The sequence below is a fragment of the Callorhinchus milii genome, unplaced genomic scaffold (assembly GCF_018977255.1).
Source record: "Callorhinchus milii isolate IMCB2004 unplaced genomic scaffold, IMCB_Cmil_1.0 Scaffold9, whole genome shotgun sequence".
In the NCBI taxonomy this organism is placed as follows: Eukaryota; Metazoa; Chordata; class Chondrichthyes; order Chimaeriformes; family Callorhinchidae; genus Callorhinchus; species Callorhinchus milii.
Genome location: NW_024704750.1, coordinates 14,874,062 through 14,885,156, shown reverse-complemented (window position 1 = coordinate 14,885,156; position 11,095 = coordinate 14,874,062). Strand labels below are relative to the sequence as shown.

Here is an 11,095-nt window from a genome sequence, read left to right as displayed (position 1 = left end):
GCAGATATCTCACAAACTGCTTAGCATCGGAGCAAGGCTGGACAGATAATAATACTTATCACATACACACACTTGCATTCTCTCTCGTACATGCTTACATACACAGACACACACACTTATGTATGCACACACGCATTCTCTCTTGAGTGTGTGCGCAAATACACATTCTATTTTGCGCGCACACACACTTATGTACATACACAAACACTGTTATGTGCACACATGCACCCTTATACTAACACGGGTAATACCTGCACATACTGTTACACACATACAATTATTGGCAATGCTAATGATAACTATTATTAATAATCCACCACTTCAAGCAATGGATTAATTATTTTCTCATTATTTATGCTGAGCATGTGTAAACCCCCTTAGTCTGCTGTTGAGATGCTGTATTTTTGCCAATAACTGGTGGAATTATTGACAATCCAACCCGTGACAGCATCAAAGGGATTTGCCTCTGCCGACCAGCGTGTTTGGGAGTGTGAAGGGAGCCGCAGTTTGAGCTTTCCTCGGAATTGTAACATTAATCCAAAGATAGCGCAGACCACACAGCAGAGAATTCCTCCTGTGTTATTTATAAATCATCCTGTCAGTCTTAAGTGAAACAATCAGGCACTCCATCTGCAAGACATGGATTATTCTGTGGAGAGGATAGTATTGCTGACTGGTTTAATGCCTGGCACCAGCGCTTTGGACGAGGGGGAGGGGAGGGGGGATAGTGAGGTGGGGGGGAATTAGTTTCTGCAAGAGACGGACTGATTTTTTTAATCAAACTAAGTTTAGAGCTTCCTCTTTCCCAAAAAGCAATAAAAAAACAGCGCTTGTACACATGTACAAACCCACGGTTTGTAGCATTTGTGCTACAAATAATTATGATAATAATAAAAAATCTTTGCATTGATATAGTGCCTTATCACATCATTGGGGCATCTCAAAGCTCTTCACAAAATATACTGTAAAATGGATTGACTGTATTTTGCGACAGCGAATTGCACACAGCAACAGTCGTGGATTGAGTGACCACATTTTTTTACTCCCGGATAGTAATCCGCCAATCAACTGACAACTGCACTCTTACTTACTGCTAGGTAAACAGAGGCGTGTGGTTTACTGTAATTGTTTTGTCTGCCACTTTCTTTCACACTGCACAGAGGACAAGTGTATGAACACAACGTCACATACAGTGTCTGCAGAGGCATTGACTCCTGCCGTAAAGTTGCTTTCGCTCTCACTCTCTCTGCAATCCCTCTCTTCCTCCCCACCACCAATTCACTTCATAATCCAGCAGAAACAGATGTTGCCAGCCACTGCTTTCTCCTCCAACTCCTCTAAGATGTTGAGCGGTAAACATCCCCCTCACCACCATTGTACTAGACAATGCCAACTTATCTGTTCCCAACCAATGGTTCTTCCTGGTGAATTATAATAATAATAATAATAATAATAATCCTTGCATTTGATAAAGCGCTTTTCATGTCTTCTAGAGATCTCAAAACGCTTCACAGCATATGCTGCAAAGTGAATTGACTGTATATTTGTGGGCAAAACGCGGCAACCAATTGCGCACAGCAGTGTCCCACAAACAGTCGTGGATTGAAAATGACCAATTTATTACTGTTTTGTTTTTTGGAGGGATTATTATTAGGCGTGTGGAGTAAGGAAACTTGCCCAAGGTTTCGCCCTGCCTGGAATTGAACCCAGGTGTCTAGCGTACAAGGCGAGTACTCTAACCACTGAGCTACAGGACTCCAGAGCTACAGAATTGCATCATGTCATCCCACCCTGCGCAGTTATTGCCATACTCAACAGCTGGGGCTGCTGTAGAACGTTTATGAAAGCAGAGAGGTCTATTCCTTATAGAACTGTACAGCTTAAAGTGGCTGGGTATGTTATTTCTGCAAATACTGTCTAGACCAGGGGTCTCCAGCCACACATGATCAGTGAAGCAAGGGGAAGGAGTGATAGAACTGAGTAGTTATTTCATCCAATTGAAAAGGCACAAAGTATTTCATGCACGTCAAAATAAAAATATGAACTTTATTATGCAAACTGTGGTAAATATGGTTCCTTCCTCTCATCTTCATTGATCATGCATGAGAGGAAATCCAGCGGTGATGACCCCCTGGTTCACACTGACAACTCCAGTGCAGTGTTGGGGGGCGAAAGCTACATTGCCAAAGCTGCGTCCTTCAGATGAGACGTTAAGCCGAGCTTCCATCTGCTTATTTCAGGCGGACATTAAAGAGAAGGAAGTTTCTCACCGTATCCTGGCCAACATCCCCAAAGAAAATAAACTGGCCACTCACTTCATGGCTGTTTGTAAGGCAAATTGGCTCCCACGTTCACCTACAAATACAATCACTGCAATTTACATTGAAGCGCTTTAAGACGTCTTGATGATGTGATGAGGTGCTACATCCAATGCAAGGATTATTATGATATTTCTGAGCATGTTGTTGCTTCTTAAAGTGTGACGTAGAAATGCTATACATCAGGATATTTTGCAAGATTACATCACCTTTCAGATTTCTTCTACATCTCCCATGAGCCTATGGATGTCTTTGTGGGTTACCAGTTACTTACTATGGACATCGTTATTTACTTCCCTGCAAAACAAAAATAAATGTCCTCTGTGTGGTGTGTCGTGCACCACTCTATGGTGTGTGCAGAACAAGACCAAATTCGGTTGCACTTGCACTGGAGGCGGTGTCTTCTCTCAAAATGTTTCAAAGTGGTTTTTGCTCTGGTGCTAAAAGATTTTCAACTCACATAGTCCAGGCAGACACTCCAGTGAGGTGCTGGGGACACAGCTCTGCATCGCTGGAGATGCCATCCTTTGGGTGAGAACACAAATGGCCAAGAAGTGGGTGATTGAACCCTGTGAATATGGCGTCCTCCTGTGGTAGCAAAGGTGTATAACAAGAAACCGGGCTCCATGTATTGCACATTAATCCAGTGCGTTCATACTACCTAAATGTGGCTTGAACAGGGCTGGGAGCACTCCTATAACGCAATGTCCTTTAGGGAGAGTGAGCAAAAGGGAACCTGGATGTGTGGAGTCCTGTATCTCAGTGGTTAGAGCACTCGTCTCGCAAGTGCAAGACCTGGTTTCAATTCCCGGCAGGGCGAAACCTCAGGCAAGTTTCCTTATTTCACACGCCTGATAATAATCGCTCAAGAAAAAAAAGAAAAAAATTATCATTCGGTCACTTCAAACCATGACTGTTTGTGGGACACTGCTGTGTGCAATTGGCAGCCACGTTTCGCCCACAAATATACAGTCACTTTACAGTATACTGTATAGAAGACATGATGAGATGCTGTATCAAATGCAAGGATTATTATTATTAACTCTTGAGTTAGCTGGCCTTAATTCAACAACTGGCAGTTATATTGTATATTGTGCCTTTCACATAGGATAATGTCTCGGAGAGGTTCACACATTTGTTTTATTATTAACCATTGTCAAATTACAAATGTTACGCAGTTTTATCAAACCTCAGTACAAAATCCAGTGGGTCCCTTCAAGGAGAGAGAGTGCAGTGCGCATTCCAGACATAGTGGACTTTCCAGATTTTGAGTGTATTTTTGCAAAATACAATTAGTGATTAAAACAAAAAGGATTTTATAATTTAAAATGAAAAGCTGTTTATCTCACCTCTGGTGTTGCCGTCACTCTCTGACGGAAAGCTAAGTAAAAATAAGGTAACGCCTGTCTGTGTGTGTGTGTGTGAGTGAGTGAGTTTGGCGCATCGCCAATGACAACATCGCTCTCTGTGATGTTTGTTGTGCCCTTGAAACGTTCCTTCACTGGCTGGCATCATTTCAGACGCCTAATACAAAGCTTGAATGCAGCGTGTGTTTGAATCTTGAATTGAATAATGCCATCCACCTTCACCAAGCTTTTCCTTTGCTGATATCCTTTGCAGCCATCTCCTTCAATCATCCATTCACATCATTTGACCGGATGTTGCTCTGAGATGTGCCTCCATCGAGAAATAGCACATTTTGCCATTTATAAAGCCACGGATCAATGGCTCACGCCTCGATTACTATTGATAGTGAAAGCTTAATGCGTGGTTTAATGTGAAGGATACTTTGGTGGTCTTTCTACCAGTCAGTTCAAGCATGTGTTCGATGGCTTTGATTATTGGCAGCCAACAACAACTTGTATTTAGGGTAGTGTAACTCTCAAAGTGCTTTACAGAGATGATGTTGGACACCGAGCAGGGGATGGGGGGAGTTTGAGGTAAACTGGAGAAGGTACATGGCTGTTGGACTGGTTAAAGAGGTAGGTTTCTAGAAGGCTTTTAAAAACTGGAATGAGGCAGGATTTTGGGAGGTGGGGTGGCAGGGTAGGATTGAAGGTAGGGCACTAGTAGCTGAAGGCCCAGACGCTGATGTTGGGATGGAGGTGGGGCGGAGAATTGAGAAATGTGCAGCTGAGCACAGGGGATGGGCAGGAGAAGAAGTCGGGATAACAGTACAGAGGTAATACTCATAATTATCTGAAGGATGGCACCTCTGACAATGCTGTGCTCCCCCTGGCACTGCATTTTCAGCCAAGATTATTTGAAGTCTCGACGTTGGGCTGAACTGACAACCTTCAGACAGTATAAATTTATCATGAAAATGGAAGCACTGAAAGTCAAATGAGGCAGTGTGTCATGTGCTAGTGCTGTAACGCCTCTATTTCTCCTGACCATGAGAGTGATTGCTGTATAATGCATAAATCCTGTCTTTAAATGGATCCAAGATCAGAAATTTGTCATGGGGTGGAAGGGGTGGGAGTTCATCTATGTACATTGTGGGTTATACAAGTATTCTAAATGTTTTAAATACATCCTGTGAGATATAATCTAATCCAGAGAGAGCCCTTTTCAAAGAGCTATAGCAAGTCAGTATTGTAAACATGTAGCTCTTCCTTTCCAGAGTGAATTCTTGAAGCTTGTTGTTGGACGACGTGTGGATATGAGAAGCCTTGGAGTCTTGGTGATGTCTTCTCATGGAGGGCAGACATTTTCCCCATTTCTTTGCGAGTGACACGGTGCTTTGTCATTTTACAGATAATAATGCTAATCCTTGCATTTGATACAGTCCCTTAATACGCTATTGCGACATCTCAAAGCGCTTCACAGGATATACTGTGAAGTGGAGTTACTGTGTATTTTTATTTCTGATGGCCTTGCTCCACAGTCTCCACTTCGGATTCAGAGCCAGACTTTGTTTCCTTCTGCTCCAGTTTAGGATGTGCTGCCAGTATCTTCAAATCCTCTAGAGGCACATCTCCTGGTTTGGAAACTTTGATGGCTCCTTTCTCCAGCTCCGTTTTCGCGTTCAGCGAAGTCTCCGAGTGTAACGAGATGGAGTCTAGGCACTCGTTGTCCGTCTCGCCCTCCCCACCCTTCTTTGCTGCCGCTTTTCTCGTCTTCTTCATTTTCGTGATTTTCTTTTCGGTGTTTTCCAAACGAATGGTCAACAAGTTGAAAAGGAAAGCCAGCCAGGCCATCCCGAAGAGAATCCAGATCGTCACCAGCCCCCGGTAAAAGTTCTTGTACTTCTTCAGGGGATTGGTGCCTGGCAACGCAGATAAAACTATTGGTTATTCAGTCAGCCAAAGTAAACTTTCTCTGCAGTTAGTAACAATTAATTTCACCAGCTTTCTCCTCTCCTCTCCTCTCCCTCCTACTCTGCTGCTTATTGACTCGTTTCTACAAGTGAGAGGACCTCGGCAAAGGGGTCGGTGGGTGGGGGTGTGGGGTGGGGAGGTAGAAGAGGCAGTGAAGCCAAGCGAGGATGGGGGTGACAGTTGTGTTACATGGAAGAACTTTAAAATGGTGTTTGGGATTGGAATCTTCAAACGTGATGTTTGGTGGGACTTTGTATTACAAACCCAACTATTAGAGGTTATCAAAGGCGATTATCTTTAACCACCTCAGTATACAAGAAATAATTACTTTTTAAGGGCTTAAGAATGTTTAAATCAAAGTGAGGCAGGTGGGTTACACCTCAGTTTGGTGACTGACACATACTGTTGGCCGCACAATCCATATGTCAAGTCTAAATCTACAAATGTTCAAAGTGTGGGGTCTTATCTCAAGGGAAACCAATGCCATGTAGCTGGAAATGCCCCCACCTACCCACACTATCGATCTTCCTTCTGCTTTCAAAGAACCTGTTGTCTTTAATTGGCATTGTAATTATCAAAGCGCAGCTATTTCTCTCAGTGACTGCTGTTTGCTGGACTAAGTAAAACACTGGCAGTTCTGTCTTTCCTTCTTTCAGTGTTGCAATAATCGGAGTAAAGTAACTTTACTTTGCATGGTTATGCTGGTCTCTGCCCAGTATTGATCTGGAGCTCACTGGGGATTGTTCCTGCTAAGACTGGGTTGGGTCTGAAAGCTATTCAGAGGGTCAGGAGCCGTAAATGGCCTATTTCTGATTTCTGTGTATTTATTCTGCCCCACTCTTTGGAATTCTATCCCAAAGGCGCTCGTAACCATTATTGTATTGAATTAAACCATATTAAAAGCGAAATCACACTCAAGTAAAATTCTTAATAACGTATTTGCCCTGCACTCGTTTTCACCAAACCGTTTCACCAGGACTCACTGTGAGGATACCATGCTGTTGCAAAGTATTCTCCCTTTTTGTGCCTTTTGAATTGTGAATTCACACCTCCTTGTCCCTTGTACCCTCAGTTCCACCTTCAGTGGCTGCGCTTTCAGCCGCTACGACCATAAACTCTGGAACACTCTTCCTCTATGCCTTCTCCTTGCCGCCTCCTTCCCCATATTCAAGTCGTGCCTATAGACTTTCCTCTTCGACCTATTCCCTTCCCCCAGCTCTGTGTCATGCTCCACTACTGTCAAGCACTTTGGGCCATTACCCTGCATGAAAGGTACTGTATAAATACAAGTTGTTGTTGTTTGAGGAAAAAAATGTACGACTCACCTATTACATAATCTCCAAACCCGATGGTGCTAAGAGTGATGAAGGAGTAGTAAATACTCTCCCTGTAGGACCAGCCCTCCACTGCACTGAAGACCAGAGGTGGTATGAGCAGGAAGACCAGCACACCAATCAACAGTGAGAGTGAGAACGTTAATACCTTCAATGTTTTCTAAAATCAAGAGAGATAACTGAACAGTAAAACCCATCGAGTTTGATCTAGCTCCCGAAAAGCATTTTGCAGGTAATTGCTGCACAAGTACACAAGTTGTTGCGTACTTTGCAGGTCAATGCATCTGACAATTACATTAATAATAATTCTTACACTTGCCTTATCACAACAAAGCACTTCACAGAATATATTGTAAAATAGATTGACTGTGTATTTTGTGGGCGAAACGTGGCAGCCAATTGCGCACAAACAGATGTGGATTTTTTTTTTCTTTTTGGCGGGAGAGATTACTAATCCTGGAAAGCGATCCGCCAATCCAAGAACAACCAGGTTCCTGCTTGCTTGGTAAACAGAGGCATGTGGAGTAAGGAAACTTGCCTAAGGTTTTGCCCTGCCTGAGAATCGAATCCGGGTCCTCTTGCTTGTGAGGCAAGCGCACTAACCTCTACACTATGGGACTCCACGATTTGCACACAGCAATGGCCCCCAAACAGCTATGAAGTCAATGACCAATTTTATCTGGGTGATTGCTGGCTGTGGCATTCAGACATTGTGTTGAACCAAAGATGGAACATTGTAATGGTTTCAACAGAAAATTACAATGGGCAAGATTTGCATATATTTTGGAATACATTTGAATACATTAGAACATACAGCACAGAAACAGGCCATTCGGCCCAGCTGATCTATGCCGGTGTTTATGCTCCACATGACCTCCTCCTGCCCTTCCTCAACTAAACCTTCAAGCATAACCTTCTATTCCTTTCTCCCTCATGTACTTCTCTAGCTTCCCCTTAAATACATTTATGCTATTTGCCTCAACAACTCCTTGTGGTAGCATGTTCCACATTCCCACTACTCTCTGTGTAAAGACATTTCTTCTAACTTTCCTATTTGATCTATTTGTGACTATTTTATGTTAATGACCCCTGGTTTTGGTCTCCCCCACAAGTGGAAACATCTTACCTATCAAAACCTTTCATAATTTTAAAGACCTCTATCAGGTCACTCCTTACCCTTCTCTTTTCAAAAGAGTCCAAGAATGTTCAGCCTTTCCTGATAGGTATAACCTCTCAGTTCTGGGATCAATCATCCTTGTGAATCTCCTTTGCTAAAGCCAAATGCAAATTGGCTTTTTGATGATATGTTCATGGTTAAATTTTTGTAATAATGTGAGTGTACCTCTGTGAATCCTTTGTTGGCTAGACATGTCCGCATGTTTTCCACGTGGGAAGATAGGTGTTTCCCAACCAGCCCCAGAACGACCAAGTTGAGTGGGATTCCAAACAGTGCATAGAACACACAGACGATCTGGCCTCCAGCTGTGCTCGGGGAAAGGTTTCCATAGCCTTCAGGAGAGAAATGAGAAGCAAACAATTATAGCATTTAACACAGTACCTGTATGTATGAATAATAATAATAATAACCCTTGCATTTGATATAGCGTTTTTCACGTCTTCTAGACGTCTCAAAGTGCTTCACAGAATACACTGTAAAGTGAATTGACTGTATATTTTGTGGGCGAAACGTGGCAGCCAATTGCACAGAGCGGTCTCCCACAAACAGTCATGGATTGAAGTGACCAAATTTTTTGTTGTTGAGGGATTATTATCAGGTGTGTGGAGTAAGGAAACTTGCCTAAGGTTTTTCCGTCGGGAATCGAACCCAGGGCTCTCACTTGCAAGGCGAGTGCTCTAACCACTGAGCTACAGGACTCCACATATCAAGTGTTTTACACTAACTGTTAAATTAGTGACTTTAGGCAAAACCAGCTGCTGATCTGCATACAGCCACAGACAGCCAGGACGTGAAGAATCAATTTATTTGGAGTATTGTTACCTGGGACACCGAGAGAAACTCCATTCTCTTTTCTCGCAGTGTCATGGGATTTTTAACATCCACCTGAGTCGACTGGACCTCGGTTTAATACCTAATTGAAACCACGGCACCTCCAACAGTACAGCAGTCCTCCAGTTATGGACTGAATAAGACGCTATATTGAATGCAAGGATTATTATTATTATCTCGAGACTTAAACCCAGAGCCTTCTAACGCAGAGGAAAAAGTGCTACCAACTAACCTAGGCTGATACCAAATTGCTGCTCTTTTGCATCTCTTCAGGGTGGTCTCAATCGTGTTGTGGACTGCAGATCTTTAGTTATCGAGAAGGAATATCATTAATACAAGAGGTGCTATTACTCACTCACTCAAATTTGCATACACACCAACTGGTGCCTGTTGAACAATGGAACACCTTTACACTGAACACACTGCAGCTTGTTACTGCATTGTTGACTTTAGTTTAACAGGACTTTACCTTGTGGGCTAGGTTTAAAAATAAAAGTCACACTACGATGTGGCTTAGCACATTCCAAAATAATAAGAAATCCTTTCATTTGATTTAGTGCTTTATCACGTCATCAAGATGTCCCAAAGCGCTTCCCAGGATGTGCTGTAACGTGGTGTGATTGTTGTATTTTGTGGCAGCTAATTTGTGCTTAGCATCATTCCAGGAACATGAAGTGAATGACCAATTTCATCTGGAGAATTGCTAGCTAGGACACAGGAAGAAACTCCCTTCTCTGTCACTTGTTTGATGAGGTTAAGGGTTGGGCTTGACAAGCACATCATTTATACTATGTTTTGGTGTCCGAATATTTATATTGTGATAAATCTCACCTATTGTCGTCACAACGGTGGTCACGAAAAAGAAAGAGCTGCTAAAATCCCAGTTACTGTGAGCAGACGTGGAAGAATTGCCAATAGGGTTGACTCCATGCTTTAAGGCTTCAATCATTACCTATAGTGATAGCAAATGTAAGTCATGTTATTTGAGCTCTGTACTTGCACTGCTTCTTCCCAAATCAGGATTAAAGTTGTGTTAAAATATTAAACATAGAATCATAGGAGGACATTCGGCCCATTGTGCCTGAGCTTGCTCTTTGAAAGAGCTATCAAATTAGCCCCACTCCCCCACCACCGCTCTTTCTCCATAGCCTTGCAATTTTTTTCTTTTCAATTAAATATCCAATTCCCTTTTGAAAGTTAGTATTGAATCTACTTCCACCACCCTTTCAGGTAGTGCATTCCAGATCGTAACAACCAGAGTTAGAGAAGGTTACCAGGCAGGATGGTTGAGGACTTTGGCCTCATTTTAAGGAACAGCTCAATATTGTATTGGGCTATTGTAATTCTAGAAGAATTAGATTAAATGGATTGAAGGACCATCTTCATTCAAACAACTTCCCCTTAAGCTTCAGTAATGTTCATTCGCAAACATTCACCAGTGAACAAATTTCCCTCTCAGTTTTTAAAGCTCTCTAGCTTCAAAGGGACATTGAAGAGGATCAATAAGAATGAGTTGAAGACTTGGTTATAAAAGAAGTGCAGAGGCAAACGCAGAAGATTGGGGAGGGGGAAGGAAGTACGATCAAGGTCTTCGAAACTATCTTAGAAGAATTGTGGACAATCTGATGCTTTATAAGAATTGTGGATGATTTGATTCCCTCTCGCAAAGTTGGCAACTTTACAGAATGGTGGAATTTTAAGGCGCAATTTTTTTTCGCAATGATACTTTACAGGACCCTTCCCTCTTCTTTCTGTTCCTCCTCTGCGGAATACTCCCTTCATAGCCAAAACCAAGAATTGTTACCAGGACTTCCTATGATCAGGAAATTTTCCCCAAAGCAGAAACACTGCTGTGGAGAATTGACAGGTTCGTGAATAAGTGGTTTTGCTCTGACCTGCTGTTGTAGTTAGTGGTAATAATATTTGGTATAGCACCTAATCAAATCACCGAAATGTCTGTGAGCACTTCACAGGATTTACTGTAAAGTGTAGTGACTGTATTTTATAAGCAAATGCAGCAGCCAATTGGGACACATCAATGTCCCACAAACATCTGAGATATACAACAGCTGAGTATTTCCGAGATGCGCCCATTTTGTTTTCAAATCTTAAAGG

General features: G+C 42.5%; 1 protein-coding gene across 1 annotated transcript; it reads right to left on the bottom strand.

Moving 5' to 3' along the window:
• Nucleotides 1-3,537: 3,537 nt before the first annotated feature.
• kcnk17 (potassium channel, subfamily K, member 17) lies at nt 3,538-9,985 on the bottom strand. The gene is made up of 4 exons (XM_007893316.2): nt 9,812-9,985; nt 8,315-8,481; nt 6,964-7,132; nt 3,538-5,586 (listed from the first exon to the last, which is right to left on the bottom strand). Exons 1-4 carry the CDS (start codon nt 9,927-9,929, stop codon nt 5,180-5,182), a joined length of 861 nt encoding a protein of 286 aa, XP_007891507.1. The 5' UTR covers nt 9,930-9,985; the 3' UTR covers nt 3,538-5,179.
• Between the last annotated feature and the right edge of the window lie 1,110 nt (nt 9,986-11,095).